Genomic DNA, 20,633 nt, shown 5'->3' on the forward strand with positions numbered 1-20,633 from the left:
GTAGTAGATGTTGTTATGGAAGTCAATGGAACATGCAGGAGAGATAGTGTAGGGAATCAGACATAACTGTGTTTGAAGTGGTAACTGTGGTTGCAAGCAGTATGTTGCAGTGCTTAGCACATTAATCTCATCATTGACAAAATGAAATATCCATAATAAAATGCACATTCTTTCATTCAGTCAGTAAATGTTTATTGAGGGCCTGCTGGGTGCCAAGGCACTGATCGGTACCTTGTTAATAAGCTAGTAAAGGGAGTTGGCATGTAACTCAATTATCACACAAATCAAACATAGAAAAGTTAGCTACAGCTAGTACAGCAAAGGGGAAATGCATGTCTCTTAAAAGCTTGAATCAGGATGCTTCTCTAAGGTTGAGAGACATCACTAGGATTTAGGCCATATAACAAGAAAAGGTGTTAACTGTAGACTCTGCTGGATGTCAGGAGTCAAAACTTAGAGCTGAGAACAAGGGCTGAGAGTCAAGGACCCAGTTTCCAGCCCTCGCTGTACCACAAAGCCATGTCTGTAGATGCACTCCAGTGTCTGGAGCCCTCGCTGTACCACAAAGCCATGTCCGTAGATGCACTCTAGTGTCTGGAGCCCTCGCTGTACCACAAAGCCATGTCCGTAGATGCACTCTAGTGTCTGGAGCCCTCGCTGTACCACAAAGCCATGTCCATAGATGCGCTCCAGTGTCTGGAGCCCTCGCTGTACCACAAAGCCCTGTCCGTAGATGCACTCCTGTGTCTGGAGCCCTCGCTGTACCACAAAGCCCTGTCCGTAGATGCGCTCCAATGTCTTGAGCTAGAGACATGGAGGACCTACAATCTGAAGCAAACAGAATCCTCACAAATCCTGGTGTGCCTGGGTTGGAACAGTAACAGTCACAACTTCTCATACAATACTCTCAGAAATGCTGTAGGATGATTTACACAGTATCCTAAAGGGATAGAAAACATAGTATTCTTAAAACCCTCTTTCAGCCTGTGGCTTAGTGACAGGCCACAGGAGAAATGGTGAAGTAGTAAATGCTTGATTTATAAAAGATAAGTAAGTGACATGTAATGTTTTATCCACCATTTTAAATTCATGTAGAGTGGAAGACATTCATTCGTCTGTGTAGGGGAAGCTCAGATGGTGGCATATAGGGAGGTGGTTTTGAATGACCACAATTTGTCCCTCGTACATTTGTTCATATAACTCAAGCTTCCTTTGGAGACTTTCCTCAATGAGCAATACCTGGTTACCATGGCCTCATGGTCCCTGCCGCATGCTAACCCTCAAACACAACAGTATGGCCAGAGACAAAGATGGGGAGGGGGTTCCTGCAAGTTTCCCTCCTTGTGTGTCTTCTGCATGCCCTGGCCTTGTGCTGTTTTCACCTGATGAACTCAGTGGTGCTTGCCTACAAAGATACTGAGCTCTGTGATGCTCCGCCACACTAACCTAAAACGGGGACGCAGAAGAGGAGACTGGAGACCTTCCAAGGAGAAACTGGGACAAGGAAGAGGCAGCTTTAGGCAAAGGAGCACTAGTGGGGTATTCAGGCTCCTGCTGCCTCTGTACCTTGCACAGGGCTCTCTACGCCTTACACGTCCTCCTCATAAGATTCTAGTCATTGCGCTCAGGGGCCTCGGGGCTACTCCCTTCCCTTGCCATGCAGTTCTGCTTGGACTGCATTAAACCAAGTTCTATAGAGGGGAAAAACAGCAATTAAAGCATCCTTGTTAATGTTCAAACCCAGTGTCATGTATCTTTAGTGCCATAATTGAGAGAAGCTTCTCTCTCCCTCTCTCTCTCTCTCTCTAAACCATTGTGAAATTCAGAAAAATATTAGCATAATCACTTGCTTCAAATTTCGAAACAATTAAGCTGTTAGACAATAAACTGTAAGAAGCTCCAACATACTCATCTGTGTTTCTCTTTCTTCCCTTCCGCTTTACCCACCCTCAGGCTTACGAGAGGCCCCAGAAACACTCCACGCTCCATTACGACGCAGGCCTCTCACAGGGCTTCACCAGTGACACCTTAAAACCAAAGCACCAGCAAAAAAGCAGCAGCCAGAGCCACATGGACTGGTCCTCCAACTCTGACAGTGGACCTGCCACTCAGAATTGCTTCATCAGCCCAGATACTGGCAGAGAAGCTGCCAACACCAGCAAGATCCCAGCTCTTGAACCCGTGGCTTCCTTTGCAAAGGCCCAGAGTAAGAAAGGCGGTGCAAGCAGTACCTGGAGCCAGTTGTCCAGCAGCAGCAAAGACCTGCTCTTGGGAAGTGTGGTACCATCCCCCAGCAGCCACAGCTCCCCAGCGACCCCTAGCAACTCTGTTGAGTGCAATGGACTCCAGCCATTGGGAGATCAAGATGGAGGAGGTACAAAGGAGCTCCCAGAACCACCCAATACTGGCAACAAGAAGAAGTCCAGTAAGAAAGATGTGATAAGTCAAACCGTACCGCACTCAGATCTGGATTGGGTCAAGAGTGCCCAGAAAGCATTTGAAAGTCCAGAAGGGAAGAGGGAGGGCTACCCTGCTGACAGTGCTCAAGAGGCATCACCGGCCAGACAGAGCGTCAGTAGTTCCATCAGCAATCCTGAAAATGATTGCAGTCATGTCCGGATTACGATCCCCATAAAGACACCTTCTCTGGATCCATCCAACCACAAGAGGAAGAAGAGGCAGTCCATTAAAGCTGTAGTGGAAAAAATTATACCAGAGAAAGCCCTGGCTTCGGGGATTGCTATGAGCAGTGAGGTTGTTAGTAGGATACTTTCCAACTCAGAGGGAAATAAGAAAGACCCTCGAGTCCCAAAGTTGGGTAAGATGATAGAAAACGAGTCCCCCTCAGTTGGCCTTGACACAAGTGGGGGTACTGAGAAGATTGTCCCAGGAGGTGTGTCCAAACAGAAGAAACCACCCTTGGTCATGACATCACCAACACGCACAGAGCACTCTCCATCAGGAAAGCTGCCTGAAATCCAGCACCCCAAGTTTGCTGCAAAAAGGAGGTGTAGCAAGGCAAAGCCTCCTGCTATGCTTCGAGAGGCCGTCTTAGCTACCGCCGACAAACTGATGGTGGAGCCGCCATCTGCTTACCCCATTACCCCGTCCAGCCCTCTATACACCAACACGGACAGTCTTACTGTGATCACACCGGTCAAAAAGAAGCGGGGACGACCAAAGAAACAGCCTCTCCTCACAGTGGAGACGATTCACGAAGGTACTTCCACCAGCCCAGTCAGTCCCATCAGCAGAGAGTTTCCCGGCACCAAGAAAAGAAAGAGGCGGCGCAATCTGGCTAAGTTGGCCCAATTGGTGCCGGGAGAGAACAAACCTATGAGTGAGGTGAAGTTTCACAAGAAGGTTGGAAAGCTTGGCGTGTTGGACAAGAAGACCATCAAAACAATCAACAAGATGAAGACACTCAAGAGAAAAAATATCTTGAATCAGATCTTGTCCTGTTCCAGCAGCGTGGCCCTAAAGGCTAAAGCGCCCCCAGAGACCAGTCCCGGGGCAGCGTCTATCGAAAGCAAACTGGGCAAGCAGATCAATGTCAGCAAGAGGGGAACCATCTACATCGGCAAGAAGAGGGGCAGGAAGCCACGGACAGAGCTGCCGCCCCCATCCGAAGAACCCAAAACAGCCATCAAGCACCCCAGGCCTGTTTCCAGCCAGCCGGATGTTCCAGCCGTGCCTTCCAACTTTCAGTCACTCGTGTCTTCTTCACCAGCAGCTCTGCACCCCCTTTCCACACAGTTAGGTGGGTCCAACGGCAACCTGAGCCCTGCCAGCACTGAAACCAATTTTTCAGAGTTGAAAACTATGCCAAACCTCCAGCCCATCAGTGCTCTTCCAACCAAAACCCAGAAGGGAATCCACAGTGGAACCTGGAAGCTGTCCCCACCCAGGCTGATGGCCAACTCCCCTTCACACCTTTGCGAGATTGGCTCGCTGAAGGAGATAACGCTGTCCCCTGTGAGCGAGTCCCACAGCGAGGAGACCATCCCAAGCGACAGTGGCATTGGAACGGACAACAACAGCACCTCCGACCAAGCAGAGAAGAGCTCAGAGTCCCGACGGAGGTACTCTTTTGACTTCTGTTCCCTAGACAACCCGGAGGCCCTTCCATCTGACACCAGCACAAAGAACCGGCACGGCCACCGGCAGAAGCATCTCATTGTGGACACTTTTCTGGCCCACGAAAGCCTCAAGAAGCCAAAGCACAAGAGGAAAAGGAAAAGCCTGCAGAACCATGATGACCTCCAGTTCCTGGCGGAGCTGGAAGAGCTCATCACCAAGTTTCAAGTGTTCAGGATCTCCCACCGGGGCTACACTTTTTACCACGAGAATCCGTATCCCAGCATCTTTCGGATTAACTTTGATCACTATTACCCGGTGCCATATATCCAGTACGACCCATTGCTCTACCTTCGTAGGACTTCAGACTTGAAGTCAAAGAAGAAGCGTGGTAGGCCTGCAAAAACCAATGACACCATGACAAAGGTGCCTTTTTTACAGGGGTTCAGCTACCCTATTCCCAGTGGAAGTTACTATGCACCCTATGGAATGCCTTACACATCAATGCCTATGATGAACCTTGGTTACTACGGTCAGTACCCAGCTCCTCTGTACCTATCGCACACGCTCGGAGCAGCGTCCCCGTTCATGAGGCCCACAGTGCCCCCACCCCAGTTCCACACAAGTTCCCATGTAAAGATGTCTGGGGCAACGAAACACAAAGCCAAGCATGGGGTCCACTTGCAGGGAACTGTAGGCATGGGCCTCGGTGACATACAGCCATCCCTGAACCCTCCCAAGGTGGGCGGGGCCACTCTGTCCAGCAGTAGGCTCCACAAGAGGAAACACAAACACAAGCGCAAGCACAAGGAAGAGCGACTCCTAGGGACCCACGACAACCTGAGCGGTCTCTTCGCAGGCAAGGCCACGGGCTTCTCCAGCCACCTCCTGAGTGAGCGGCTCAACAGTGCGGACAAAGAGCTCCCGTTGGTGAGCGAGAAGACCAAGCAAAAGGAGAGGCCGAAGCACCAGCACGGTGACGCCAGCCACAAGGTTTCCAAGAACAGCTTTGAGGTGGACACCCTGTCTACGCTCTCACTCTCTGACGCCCAGCACTGGACACAGGCCAAGGACAAAGGTGACTTGAGTAGTGAGCCTGTGGAGCCGTGTGCTAAAAGGTACTCCGGCAGCAGTGGGGACAGTGGCAGCACGCGATCGGAAAGTCTGGATGTGTTCAGTGAAATAAATCCTTCCAGCGACAAGTGGGACAGTGACGTGAGTGGGAGTAAGAGGAGGAGTTTTGAAGGCTTTGGGGCATACAGGGAAAAGGACATCCAAGCCTTCAAGGTGACCCGCAAGGAGAGAAGTCCCTATGAGTCCTCCATGTCTCCAGGTAAGAGTCCATTTCCCTATAGACTTGGACTCGTCGGTTGTTTAAGTCCTGGCTTTTGCAGTAGAATGCCAATCATGATTGGCCAAAAGCGGGGTGGGGGGGGTGCTAAATGCAAATAGGCCTGCTTGCATGTTTGAATTTGCTGTGTATTTCATATACTGTTTACATGGTTCTGCCTGGCTGGCTGTTCCACTAAGGGGAATGCTGAGACAGTGTCAGTAACTCCCTAAGTGATAGACACTTTTTATTAAAAGCCTTGTTCTTATGTTATTACGTTCTAATTATGTGGTCCAGCTTGCTAGTTGAAGGCTCTACAACTCAATAGAATAGCAACAAAATCCTAAGAATGCCAATGGCAGTGGTGAGCGTGTGTGATGTGCTGTCAGTAGACGTCACCAGTCTTGGATGAGAAATGTACCACAGAGCTAATGAGGAGAGAATCCTAAAGCCTAAGCAGTCAGGAAGCTGCAGCCCGGAACTGTGTCATCCATTCTTCATCATGAGCATTGGGCAAGCTGACACAGTGAGCACCTAAGGCAGAGCCCTGACTGCACCCACAATTTTGTTTCCGCGCGCTAAGGGAAGAGGCTCAGAGAAAGGCGTTTTCTGTCCTGTACAAACACAGCCACAGGCCTGTGATTTTTAGCACATCCACCAAAGTGGGATTTTTTTTACTCACTGATGTCTAAATGAATATGTTCATTGCTACCAGAAAAAAACTCACTCCCTGTCAGTGACTGGCAGAATTCCTTGGCTAACCTCCCTGTCAACACTTATTCTCTCCCCTCTGCCGTAGAGTTTCACAATTCGGCAAAGATATCCCTGTGTCCCAGTACATACATCCTAAGACTCCAAAGACTATGGAACTCCTTGGAAAACAGGAGAAAATCCCTTCATAGGAACTGAAGCAGCTTTAAAAAAAAAATCTTGTATTTCTCTTTGCTCCAAATGGTGTGAAACACTCTGGCCAAAGCCTGGTGTTAAAGGTCTCATTGCACACCGTGAAGATGTGGGTATAATATTTTATTTCTGTTTATGCTGCATGTTTCTCACTCCCACCCCCCCACCCCCCCACCCCCCCCATCTTCCTGGGGAGTCCACAATTAGTGACTGTGAAAACAGTCTACTAAAAAAGAATGAATATTTCCATGCCACCGAATTTCATGTAGAAACTACTGAAGAGTGCATCCTGTTGCTGGTAGTTTGTGTGTTGTCTTAGTGGCAGGTTGTCTCCTTAGGAAAGAGATGCATTTGAAGTGATGCCTCCTGGGTTTGTTGATAGTGGTGAATGGAAGGTAACAAATGGCCCATATATCCTGCCTGCCCAGAGCCCTTGTGGGTTTGTCATTTCTCATTCAAAAGACTTCTTTGAAGAGCCTAGATAAAGTCCCCCTGGCATGGGGTACTATATTAAACATGGACGTGAGAAATGCTGGTATCTTAAAGCGTGGTAGCACTGATGTACAAATGCTGAGCTAGCCATGGGCAGAGCTATTGTTGGTTTGTTTGATATTTTCTGAGAATTTTTAGCTTAAAAAAAAAAAAGAGTGGGGTTTTGCTTAAGAAGTTATAAGAATCTAAGGTTTACAGACCTAAGAAGAAAATCCCAGGAGTGAAAATCAGTTGCCATAGCAGATTACATTCAGACTTTTCTGTAGCCAGACATTTTTGCTGGGTGCCCAATGAATCTAATGGTTTCGCGGCATTGTTCATCTCCAGACACGCGGAGTGCTTCTGAGGGCACCCGCACTAGAGCAGTGCATCCATACAGTAGATAGCACTTTATTCAAAATCTCCTCTGCCTCTCATCCTCATCCTCCTTCGCTACCCAGTCAGCCGTGTGAGAGGGAAAGAAATAGGCATCCTGTTAACATTTGAAAGTAAGCAGTGTTGACCTATTATCCTGATACCCTATGAGCATATACAGGGGGAGGAGGTCCCCCTCAGACACAGACATAGGGGAGGGGAGTAGGGGGAAAGTGGGAGGAAGGGAGGAATGGGAGGATACAAGGGATGGGCTAACAACTGAGATGTAATATGAATAAATTAATAAAAAAAAAAGAAAGTAAGCAGTGTTGAGGCAGGAGAACTGGGTAGTACGGTCAGTTCTGTTATGAACTTCCTGTTGGCCTAAAGCATACTATTTCACCTCTTTGGGGTATCGTCTGTCCATCTGCCTCCCCAAGAAGAGGGCCAGAGTTCTCATGCGTAGTGTGCTTGAGTACCCCAAGTTGTTTTTCATACATCCCTTGCTGATATGCTTTCTACGGACCTAACCTATAGATGCACATGGAGTGCTGTTTATGAAAAATCCTTGAGACCACAAGTATATTTTAAATTTCAGATTTTTTTTATTTTCAAATATTTGCATTTATATAATGAGATATCTTGAGGATAAAACCAGCGTCTAGACACAAAATTCATATATATTTCATGGGTAGTATACACATACAGCCCGATATTAATTTTACATGATCTTTTAAGTATTTTTTTTTGGTGAGGAATAAAAGTTATAGTATGTGAGTTTTCTAATTATGTCTTATTGATGTTTTAAATGTTTTAGCTTTTGGACTATCTTTAATTCTGGATTTTCAAATAACACATGCTTATCCGGTACTATTGTTTTTTGGTGACAAATCTAAACACAAGATTCAATGAGAGCCAGTTACCATCCATGCTCACACAGATGTCTGGTTTGAAGCTAAGCAAGCGAGGCCTTCATCTCCTACAGTGAAGAGAAAGAACTGCTCACACACTGATTAAGGGCAAGTCCAGAACACAGGTCCTGTTTCCAAGCTAAGTGTCCCCATGTGTCACTACAGCCCTTCCTTCAGAACCGCCCCCCCCATCCTCCAGTGACACACTCTTTGCAAGGTGTTGCTGTCTAAGGATCATGCAGCACTTGCAGAAGAAAGCAATGAAGAAAAGAATGCATTCGTTTACTTAGTCCCCAACTCCTGAAGAAGGGACCCTCGTTGTCCCCTTCTAAACACCGGGGGAAATAATTCTCAAAAGCGGTGTGAGCTTTTTTCCTTTCTGAAGTCCCATTCTCTGGAGATTTAGGCCACTGTTTTGTGTCAGTCTTTGTACAATTTGGCCAACCAACCACCCCACCCCCACCCCCTGCCAGCTCAGTGGCTCACACTCATTGATGGCTTCTATGTCCAAGTGAATAGTAGTTGATGTCTCTGCTCATCTTGTCGAATGACCCCTCCCTTTCAACCCCTGATCCATTCATGTCCGTGTACCAAATGTCCCCTCTAATTCTGGAGCCCAAAACATCAGGCAGAAATATCCTTGGCTATACTTAGAACCCAGGGTCAGAGTTTGTCAAAAACTTTCTGGAGGACATTTTCCTTTGAAATTTTTCTAAGAGCATGAAGTCCAAAGAGATATAAAGTAGGTAAAGTGAGAGGAAGGTTACTTAGATCCAATAGAAGCTTCCAGAAATGTACCCTGGTGGAGATTTCTGTTGAGTTGGACAGCACTAACACTTGTGATGGGAAATAAGCAGCTGGACCTCTCACGGTTTCTCTCCCTGCACCCTTTGATGCTCCATTGTGGATTCATTTCCTCTACCTGTGAACGTCCCATTTCCCATGAGCTATTCTTCTCTAAAATAATTACAGGTATGGCCACTATATCCATGTCCATCCTATAGTCTACTAAGGACCAGATTTAGGCACTTAGTGGAGAGAGCTCTGAGATCAGAGCTGATGAAAGGCAGCATATAAATGTAAGTCATTACCATTATAGAGAGAGGAATTAGAGACCCCACTTAGCAAAGGCAGCAGTTGCACACTCCATTTCATTTTCCTGCTTGGCAAATCCTTCATTCCCCACACCCTGGCCCTGCCAAAGATTCTGCTGTCTCATCAGCTCCCTTACAGCAAGCCCAGCTTAGAAGATGTGCAGGCGCTTTCCCTGTTTCCCTTCTTTCCTCCCTTTTGTGTCTTCTGTCTCTGAAGGCAGTGGCTCTTTGGACCTATTTTCTGAATGAATACCATCTGGTAAATCACCATTCTCTACAGTGCTTGATTTGTGCCAAAAAATGCATAAATAATGGAAAGGGATAGTCTCAGATTCGAACTTATCAGCATCATTTGACTCTCTGTGTCACCAGGCATCACTGTCCCCCCACCCCCTACATGCACAGGCTTTCAAAAGAGCAAACCTGTCCAGGGTTGACAACACAGAGTCAGAATGATGCCATGTACCTCCAAAGCCAAATTTCCATAGGTGGTGGGAGAAGTCTCCTGTGTGAGTGATGATCTTCCTCTTCAGATTTCTTGGAAGCAACCTTTGCAGATTTTGACCTAAAACTCTGCTATGCATGAGATATCACAAATGAAGCTGCTGTCTAGGCTCTTGCCAGACAATGGAAAAGCAGTAAGAGGAGTATATTTACATATAGTACCTCTTAGTTCAGTGCCATCATTAGACAAGAAAGCCAGCCCTCATGCCCAAATGTCAAACACCTGCCTCATGATGAATGGAAGATGAGAATTAATCCTGAGTTCACCTCTCAGATATCAGAACCCTGCCACGTAGGTAGCTGAATTCCCTGGAGCCTGGCCCGCCCCACTTTTCCTGGTGGCTTCTGTCTTGCCCTCTGCCAGATTCTCTTATCAGCACTGCAGGGCATTTGTGGAGGCAGAATCTGCTGCCACTCATCAATAAGACAGGGACAGCCATGCCAAAAGCAACACAAAAACCCCCTGCAAGCAGTTACCCAGAAGAAAGAACTGGCCATGCGCGTGAGACGCCAGGAAAGCCTTAGAAGCGAAGCATGTGAGGACTGTAAGAAAGGAACAGAAGGACGAAGGTGAGTGGTGGGAGAAAAGCATTAGGATCGTAAGAAAAGACAGGAATCAATGGAGAGAGGGTGAAGTATAATTTGTGTTACCTTAATCCAAGCTAAGCCGCATCTCCTCTTGCAGGAAGAGATGAATGATTTACTACATAATTGCTGCCTGGTAGCCCAGATGGCATCACCAATACCTGCCCAGTCCTCATCTGTGACACTACCAGCTCACCAAGGCACCTGTTTATTTTTTTCTCTCAGCCACTCACATGGATCTATAATAATAAAAGTTACAACTAACACTGAGCCTAGGATTCTAAAGCACTGACTCTATTACAAGAGAATTTGAATATGAACACAAACCCAGCAACAGGCAATTTGGAAGAAAAAAAAATGCTCAAATATTAGTCAAAGCATCATCATTTCTGTGAAGTTTTATAACAGGTCCCTACAGTCCATGAATTCATCCAGGAGTCTCACCCATCAGACTTTGGGCCTCATCTTTTCAGAAAAGTAAAGCCCTTTTCCCCTGACTCCCACTGACAAATGAGCTTGCTCCTGATGCAGGCTCAAGCCACAATCACCCTCACAGAAACAAACAGATTAGAGTGCTAATGTGATCAATTTATTTAGGGACAGGTAGAGAATGTTTAGAATCTGAAATTAAACACCTTAACAGTGTAGGTTAAACACTTAGCTTTGCTGTCGGGTGTACAGACTCAAAAGGCCAAGTGTCTGCATTCAATGACTTGTATCTAATTGTCTGAAGAATTCAGAGTGTAGGGGGGGTTAACATTAGGCAGAGGAAAGGAGAAAGGGAAGACTGGGGATAATAAAAGGAAAATGAAAAATTGGGTTGTAGGAGAGATTTTAAGGTCTGTTTTCTTTGTCCGTGAGCGGCTGTAGATGGAAAACATCCCATTGACAACCATTTGGTCCCTAGGTCATCTCAGCGGACCCATGTTTGAAAATAGAAGCAATCCTGAGGGAAGTCATTTTCTTTCCTTTTCTTTCCTTAGCCGTTGTACGTATTTATTTTATTCATCCTCCCAAGGTCTCTCCTAATAGGAAGCCAAGAAGTAATCAAATTAAGTATTGTAATAATACTTATAATCTAATGGCAACAACAACAGCAACAAAACTTAGATGCATTAACATCTCTTTTGCTGCACAGAAATTAGGCAGTCGTGCCTTTAGAGCATAGTGCGCCTGGGCGGTTTATCTTTCCACAGTTGGCAAACGCCCTCTGGTCTGAAGCACTAGTAGAAGTTTTATGCATAAGTCTGTGGGATTAGGGGACAATGCATGTCTGTGTGTGGCTAAAGAGAATTTATAATATGCAAAGACATGGCACTAAAGCCACATGGAGGCCATGTTGGCTAGAGAACTCAGTACAGTGTGCCTTCCAAAGACAGGTCTGTCACTGGGGAGAGAAAAGAAAAGTGTCTGCAAGAAAACTCCAGAAAAGGGCCTTTGCATTGTGAACATGAACAAGTAATTGAACACGTGCTAGGACTGCAGTCTAGCATTGAGACCAAGGACAGACCAAAGTAAAGATATCACCAAAATCCACCTTGGTGATGCTATCAATGAGATGTGTAGATGTAACATTAAAGACTATGGATGAGACATTATTTGCAGGAGTAGAAAGGACACGAAGAAAGCTACAACAACAAAGCCCATCCCAGAATGCATAGTGGCTCCTGTAATCTAGCAACCTGTAACACACTATGACTCAAGTTGGAGAGTGTCTTTTCTAGGCAGTTCAGTTGGCCTGAGCCTCTTACAGAGGACTATACTCATCTCTGTCTCTTCCAGGAAGGTCTCCTGGTCCAAGAGTGTCTCTCAGCAGTCCTTACAATTTGCACAAGCTTGGAGGAGAGGCCTAAAGAGTCTGATCAGTTTTAGGGACTTTCTGAAGCTTCTCAATGTTTCTTTCCCAAGTTTAAGATGCTTCCTTGCAGGGTGAAATTTCTTTTTCTTTTTTCTTTTTCTAGAACAATGGTTCTCAACCTTCCTAATGCTGTCACCATTTAATACAGTTCCTCATGTTGTGGTGACTCCCAGCCATAAATTTATTTTTGTTGCTACTTCATAGCTGTAATTTTGTACTGTTATGAATCGTAATGTAAATATCTGTGTTTTCCAGTGGTCTTAGGTGACCCCTGTGAAAAGTCATTCAACTCTCAAAGGGTGTCATGATCCACAGGTCAAGAACATCTTGAGTTTTAAGGAGTTTGCCTCCTAAGTGGAAATTACTCTACAATAGTCTTAAAGGTTAAAAAAAAAAGAGGTATTTGGAGAAGGGAGATGGTGAGGGTGTTATGAGAGGTAGGCAGGAAGTGTGACAATGGAAGGAAACCGTATAGTCAAAGATTTAACAAAAGAGTATTTGGGAAACGATGTTAGGTGTTTCATTAAGGATTGGATCTGTAGCTCTAGAATCATGGGAAGTAAAGTAACAAGGGATCATCAGTCAAGGACTCTTTCTCCATCTTTAGAGAGCCATATTTAATTAAGTGACCAGTAGAGAAGCTTTTTAATCATGTTATAGTTACTACAGTTAGCCTTTCTTGACCACGCTCCCTGACCTGTCCTGGATAAATTTGCCCAGTCCTTGCACTGTCCCTACTGTTTTGTCAGTCTCCTCTTACTTGTTTGGATAATATCTACCACACTAGCCTCATTCACAGATTATAAGTATAGCAAAGAATTAGTATCCAAACTGGTGCTCAATTGATTCGTATCTCTCTCTCTCTCTCTCTCTCTCTCTCTCTCTCTCTCTCTCTCTCTCTCTCTCTCTCCATAAATATCTCTCTTCATTTTATCTTCCTAGCTTACATCAAGAATCATTCTAATATTTTGGTCCCAGGCAATTAAGAAACTCAAGGCACATGAACCAAATTAGAGAAAGTACAGATTCCAGTGACGCAGTGAACCAGATGCTAAGTCAGGGATCGTCAGTACACCACAGAGTTAGATATTAACCAAAGAAGAGATTCACAAGGAAAAAGAGGCAGATGGCAGAGAGGACACGGTGGACTATCTTAAATAGAGAGATAAGAGAAAATCGGAGAAGATGAAAGGAAGAACACAGAAATGCTGTAGGGAAGCCGAGGGCTCAAAGAAGACGGTATCTAAGAAATGGCTTGTAGAGCTGGAAGCTACGGGATCACAAAGGGTGTGGCAAGATGGGGGCTTGTGTGAACATATTGATGGCCTGAAAACCAAGGGAAAAGTTCAGTTATTTATTAGGTGCTTATATGCCTACGGCCTGGTAGGCTGTGTACCTAATCCAGGTGTTAATGGTAAAGAGTGAGTAGGGAAACCCTGTTTTCACTGGTCATAAGTGTAGGCTGTAGAACGGAATGGTTCTAGAACACAGCATAATGACTCTTTGAAAACTTCTGAGACCTTCTTTTTGTGCTGTCATGGAAATCATGTACTATCGTACGTGGAGGAGCACCCGGAGTGTCCATGGGTTCTGATAAATGTATCTGTCACTGAACTTTTGATATGCTCAAAGTCTTATCCTGAACCTGCAGAGCCCTTTTGTACTGTGTAAAGTATATTCACACTTTAAAATCATTTGGAAACTGCATTTGGTGGCATATGCCTGAAATCCCAATGCTTGTGAGGTAGAGACAGGAAGAAGAGGAGTTCACAGTCATCTTTGGCCACATAGTGAGTATAAGGCTACCCTGGGCTATGTGTCTTTTTTTCTAAAGAATATTGAAAACTGTTCATTTAACACATAGTATAATGATAAGAACAATTAGGGAAAACAGAAGAAAATAAAAAGCAAGAGTGAGAGAGTGAGAAGTGCCTATGTATACATACATACATAGATACATGCATACATACTATATACATATGTATATTTATATTTATATGAATATGTGTGATTGTGTGTAAATGTGTGTGTATATATGCATATATATTATATCAGAGTAAAAGCCATACTGACATAGTGGCCAACAAAGAAAGCTATAGGAATCAAGAAACCAACATAACAATTTATCCAGTGAGAGATAACACCCTGAATGTGCGATAGCAGTGTACAGTGGGAGAATCCCACAGCAACAGCAGTTGGGTGGATGGACAGCAAAGGTAAGGACACAGGCTAGGATACAGGAGGCTCCGAGCTAGACTGAAGTTTGCAGTTAAGTGAGGATAAATTTGTAAGCGGCATGGTCTCATAAGTAGAATATATAACTGTATCATGGATGAAGGGAGAATATAATGAGGTGTCATGAGCCCCCAGGATGTTGAACTAGTGCTGAGCGCTGGATGAAACGATGAAGTACCAGGAAACATGCCTATCCCCGAGGACATTGTATGCCACTAAGACACAGAGGTGCACACAGACACAGATGCAGGGTGGGTAGGATCATGGGAGTTCACATGGTTAATGACTAGAAAAGGATGCATTCCTTAAGAAACTACAGCTGACATGTTGTAAAAGCCAAGTTAATATTGGTGTTTGTACTACTGCATAATGTTTCAGAATAAGTTATATCCAGAAGAAGAAAGCATGAGTAACAGTGGGTTAATAGCGGGACAAGATACAATAGGGGCCTCTGAGGCAGTTCCCCACTCTTCCATGGAGAACAGGAGATGTAAAAGGTGGGCCATGAATCAGTCATGATAGGCACTGTCCGTGTTGATGGAGAATCTAGAGACACACTGAAAGACTCCCCTATCACATGTCCGAATAGGCTGTTAGATGTTTCAAACATGCCACATTCATTTGATCTTCAAAATTCACTGAAGCATGCAGAAACTCTTTGCCTTCCCACTCGAGAGATGAAAGATCAGAACCCAGTTGTCTCCCAGCCAGGTTTGCACAGTAGAGCATCCCAGGGTTCCTGAAATTTCCCAGAATCCTTTGCTTTATAGTTCTGAGATCTTTGACAAGATCAGCAATGTGACTCAGCTTCTGTGTTATCCCTAAAGCAATCTTGCCAATGGAGCAAGCGGTGGAAGACGGAATATGCTAGTAGCCAAAAGTCACTTAGTCTTTGCTAAAAATTATTTCTAATGTGAAGAAATAAGGGAGAAATGGCTCACTTTGGAGCCAGAATGAGCTAAACCTCGTACAAAGGAGAACCATTGCTGTGTATGGCGGTGTTTCTTATCCACCTGAGACTGGAGACTGGAGGTGGGACATGGATGACCTGAAAATCACAAAGTGGCACAGAGCAGAAAGAGAGGGTTCTTATTCACTACATTACACGACACAGAAACTAGTATTTAAATATGTGTTGTTTTAGGGGAAGGTTTTATACTAGTATGCCTAAGAACAAGTGTTCCCCACCAAGGCTGGAGGCTAAAAATGAAAACAAGGGAGCAAGTCATAAGAGAGCTGTGGGGCTGGGGACTACACCTCAAGGTCAGGGAAATGGTTAGAGGAGAAAAAAAATCTATCCCCTTTTAAACATCCACAAATATTATAATGGATTTGTATTGCTTTATTATATTCCATATTATTAGTAAGATGAGTAAGGCAAAAGCATTTCTCTTATAGGATGTGCTTTTTACTGTGCTTTGTTTTTTTTTTTTTTACTTCATATTTATTTGAATTATATACAAAATGTCAATTGTCCAGTGTGTAAAAGGCATAGTCTTGGGCATTTTGGGAGCAATAGTTACCTAAAGGCCAGTTTCTCGTGCTTTGAGAGACAGGCCCTAGTCCTACAAGTCTGTATTAGTTTGTCATCTCAGCTGAGGTTAGTACTCTTTTTCTCCTCAAGGTCCCAAAAGTGAATTCCCTGCCCAGAAGCATCTGAATTGAGGGTATCTCAATCCAGTACTAGTGTTCCTACAAAAACTGTGGTCCCTCAGAGGATTGTCGGTTAAAAAGGAAACACAGCAACTCACTAAGGAACTCACAGTTAGGGCTGTCTCCAAACTGGAAAATTGGACATTTTCTTATTGTTTGTTGTATTATATTTAAAAGTCTTATTAGTAAAGAAAAATTGGAAGAGCCTGTAGAGCAACGAGTGAAACCCTGATAGTCCCACTGCTCCTAAGCATGCACTGTGACAATATATGCAGGCTCGCTTTGCTTCTGTCTCACCAGCCTTTCCTCCAGGACCCCAAGGGAAGTTAGGATAAGCTAAGCACTCTCTTTCCACCCACTCCTCTTCTTTCTCTCTTCCTATCACTACTTTGGTTGTCTGATCTTTCCATATTGGACTGGGATCACCATTCCTTCCGCATGTTATCATTACCCACACAGGGAACACATTTTAAAAATGAATGCAGCAGCAATTGGACATGAAACCATCAGATTTCCAAATTGTCCTCTGTAGCTAAAGCCATCATAAGATTTTTTTTTCAGTGCCAAGACAGGAACCCAGAAGGGGATAAATTACTCAGGACTAGAGACAGTTGCCAAAAAATACTTTCCTAAGAGTCACTAAGTACAGAGTTTTTTTTTTCCATGACAGAATATAACAATGTTGAATAATCAAGCCAGTTTCAATTACAAATGCCATGCCCATTTCACTTAGATATGTGTGTGTGTGCTCTCACATGTACCCATGTACACACACACACACACACACACACACACACACACACACACACACACACAGCACCTAGAGCCAGTCAGTTATAACTAGTACCATTGGTCGATGTTGCCATTTGTCTCAAGGGCCCTTGGAGGGAAGGCACTAGCTGGTTATTTTCAGCTCCTGCTCAAAGGGTGAACTGGCACTTACATATTTCCCCTGTGGGTGTTTCTAAAGTGAAGTTAGAAACCCTCATCTCCCATTTCAAGAGGAAGCCCTGGTGTCTGCCTGCTATTCCGCCTCCCCAGTTAGTGTACATCTTTGTGTGCTTCACATTGGGTCAATGTGTGAGACATAAGGCAAAGAAAATGTCTTCCTGAAAGTCCTCAGACAGTGCCAGCGTCAGGAGGTCAAGCAGCAGGTCACCTTTTCCTCTGTAATTTTTCGAAGTCTGGTTCATATTACTTATGAAAGAGGAGAAGCAAAAGTGTCTGCCTTAAAGAGTAGAGTCCTGTCTCTGAGAGGCTGTGCATCCTCTCGTGTACGCAGTCCTCGGGATGGTTTGTCAGCTCCGCCTATGCTACAGAAGCCAAGAACCCTGAACCACAGCACGCATGAGGGCCGACCTTCCCTGAGGCCACAGTTGCGACTTGTGGATCCTGAACAATATGTCTGTAATTCCTTTATGCATTGTGTTCTTTGGAATCACACAGAGCCAAATCCCATTGTGTCCATTTCTGGCTTACATCTCTAACTAAAATATATAAATAATTTAAGTATAAAAAGAAAACTACAGTAGGTTTTCAGAGAACATCTCTGTAGCCAGCTGTAGTAAAATGAATAATTGATGCCAGGTGTGGAAATATCAATTCCTGTTGTGTCAAGTCCAAACTCTGGGTCTTAAAAGACCCTTTGCGGTCTTCCTACACAGCTCTTGCTTTGTCTCCTAATCATTTTCAACATATTCCCTCTCTGGAAGTCTTATTAAAACTCCTCTGTGTCCTATTACCCTTCATCAGAGTCTCCAGTCACTACGCTGGCAACCCTTCATGCATAACAGCCTTTTTAAAAAAACCTGCTTTGCCAACCCGGCCTACTAGTGTCCATAGCTATCCCAGCACCCCCTGTTTCTGTGATATGACTAACACTTCCATTTTCACTTTGTTGCTTATTTGCATTTGGCCTTGTGGTGTTTATGTTTTAGTTACAAACACAACTGTCAGCTTACCCATATCAAATAAATCTGAGTCCCAGGAGGTCGTGATCACGATCACTCTGTGATCTCTGTGGCTTCTATGATCCTGGAGTTGTTTCTGAGAACATATGTCACTGGTCAGCTGACTGAGCTCATCTTTTCAAACTGCTGTGTGTTCCTAGCATTCACTTTGAGAAGCAGTCTCTCAAAAACAAGGTTTCAACTTCTGAGTCAAACTAAGATAGCAAGAAAAGTCCAAGAGTTCAAGATGCTAACGTATACACTAATACCCCAGCTACCCTTACTAGAGTCATGACCTTTGGCCAGGTAAACTCTCTGGTGTATCTTTTCTTGTCTTAAATGTGAGGTTATTTATTATGTGTGTACAAATGTTCTGCCTGCATGTGTGCCTGTATGCCAGAAGAGGGCATCAGATCACATTATAGATGGTTGTGAACCACCATGTGGTTGCTGGAAATTGAACTCAGGACCTCTTGAGGAGCAAATGGTGCTCTTAACCACTGAGCCATCTCTCCAACCCTTAATATCTACATTGAAAGCCCTCCCACCACACATACATCACTTACCACCTAGATGTTAATCATGTCATGTCCCTTTCATTTCCACTTTGGATTCTACATTCAAGCAGAGAGAATACAACGCAACAGATTGCTCTCAAATTGCATCTTCTTCCCTTCCCAACTATGCTCCGACCTGGGTAAGGCAGAGTCAGCTGTGAACACACATACACACTTGGAGAGGCTAGACCACAATCATATGCATCGATGAAAGTAAAGTAGCAAGATGATGCAATTACAGTGAATAAGCAATGAAAATACGCATCGCTCCCCAAAGAAAACTGAGTCCCCTGTGTTTGCAGTTACACACAGGGCATACAGATTGTCTTGAGAATGGTAAAGACTCAGGTCTCTTGGCATTTGAACAGTCACAGTAAACGTAGTGGATAACATTCCCTGGATTCTGTTTCATGAACCATTTTATTTGCTAGCCCACAGCCATAAATGTGCAGCCATGAGTAAAGGAATGGGACTTGTGTTCATTTTCCAACTCTGCTCCAACAAAGTCCCAAAACCTAGCAATACAAAGCTGTTTCCGTTTCTATAGAGCACAAGTCTAGTAGGCTTTTCTGAGTCCTGTGCTAAACCTCTCTGGGAGCTGAAGTCAAAGTGTAGTGGAGACTTTGTTCCTTCCTAGACATTCTGGAGAAGGAGTCACTTCCCATGGGTACAGGAAGAAGATTGCTCGGTGCTACCAGCAAGAGGAGACCAGTTAAGTAGAAAGATATGGTGACAGCTGTGTCTATGGCTGATTCCAACAGTCATGTGGTGTATTGATTGTTTAAGTGGCTCCCGAACATCGGACAGTTTTCTTACGTATCTGCATGCCTTAAGGACCTGCTTGTGATCCAGTCACAGTGTAAATGTTAGGAGGACGTGTGCAAAATGTGGATAAAACCAAAGTGTTTCTCACTCTTAGCTTCTTTTCACAGCACAGAATTGTTGGTCTGTTCCATGTGAAAAGAAAAATAACTCCTTTGCTTCATTTCTTGCTGACATTTCTTTTTGGTGGGAGTGAGGGTGGGGGCTCGCTCAGCTCGCACTGTAACTCCTGGCACTGCTCCGTGGCATTTTCACAGAATACCAACCACCAGAGTTCTCGTAATCACAAAAACATGTGCTTTCTCCTCAGATCCGCTAAAATTCTTTCTCTCATTAAAAAATAGAAAGTTCAGAAATTAAATTAGAAAGCTGAACTCGGTATCTCTAAATTCTTTTGGTTTCAGAGGAGGGGATGGGGTACAGTTTTCCAATTTTTCTCTCAGTAAAATACTCTTGAATAGGAATAATTGTGCAAAATGTCTAAAGAGTTGAGATGCTGACATGAGGGGGAATTTATATTTCCTTGCTATTAAAAGAGAAGAAAACCCCTCAGTTGTGTTTAATCTTTAGGAACGCAGTACCTCATCCAACCCACAAACTGTTGGCAGAATTATAACTCTACACAAAATGTTCTTTTAAACCATTTCCCCTCCCAAACCTTTCCCATGAAGTTAGAAATCTCAGCATTCAGAATCGCTTTTATTCCAATAGAGTATGGACTGTAGGTTGGCCCCTTTGGCATCAGTGATGCTGGCAGCGTGGCAGGGAGACAGTCCCAAGAAAAGCAGGCATACCTACCTAACGGACTGGGGCCTGCGTTTGATATTGTGTGTAAAACCCCATCTACCCCTCATCCTCCAAGCACCGACTTTGTGAAGCTGTGACTTACTAACTCTGTCCCACGGGAAGTTTTATCCAACCCTTTACGACATAGTGATTATTTGGGAAAAGGAGTTCCTCTTGAAGATCAACCTCCACCACAGCTTGGGCTGCCTCTTTTGTTTATGGCTGGCCTCTCTTGGTTCTGCCCAGACAGACAGCTTTCCTTTCTGGAGTTACTGCAGCAGGTACATATGTGTGACCCCAGGTGAGGCTGCATCTGGAAATCATGCCTGCTTCCGTCAAATAGGCAAGTTGACGTCCTGAGTCTGATTCTGCCCTTGAGTCAGGAAGTCCCACTTTTCACTATCTGGTTATTTTTGCATGCTGTTAGAGTTAAGCACGCATAGTGTGTGTGTGTGTGTGTGTGTGTGTGTGTGTGTGTGTGTGTGTGTGTGTGTGTAACTCCAGAAGACTAACTTTGGGCTCA

The 20,633-nt window shown here is 44.6% G+C and overlaps 1 protein-coding gene across 4 annotated transcripts in view; it reads left to right on the plus strand.

The window, feature by feature from the left end:
- Positions 1-20,633, plus strand: part of SETBP1 (SET binding protein 1) — a 363,443-nt gene that overhangs the window by 247,421 nt on the left and 95,389 nt on the right. For all 4 annotated transcript variants that reach the window (XM_084778779.1, XM_084778780.1, XM_084778782.1 and 1 more), the window contains one exon: positions 1,954-5,410. In XM_084778779.1, the coding sequence (XP_084634905.1) occupies positions 1,954-5,410 (3,457 nt within the window). The remainder of the gene's footprint in view (positions 1-1,953; positions 5,411-20,633) is intronic.

Source organism: Acomys minous (genome assembly GCF_964271855.1).
Source record: "Acomys minous genome assembly, chromosome: 4".
In the NCBI taxonomy this organism is placed as follows: Eukaryota; Metazoa; Chordata; class Mammalia; order Rodentia; family Muridae; genus Acomys; species Acomys minous.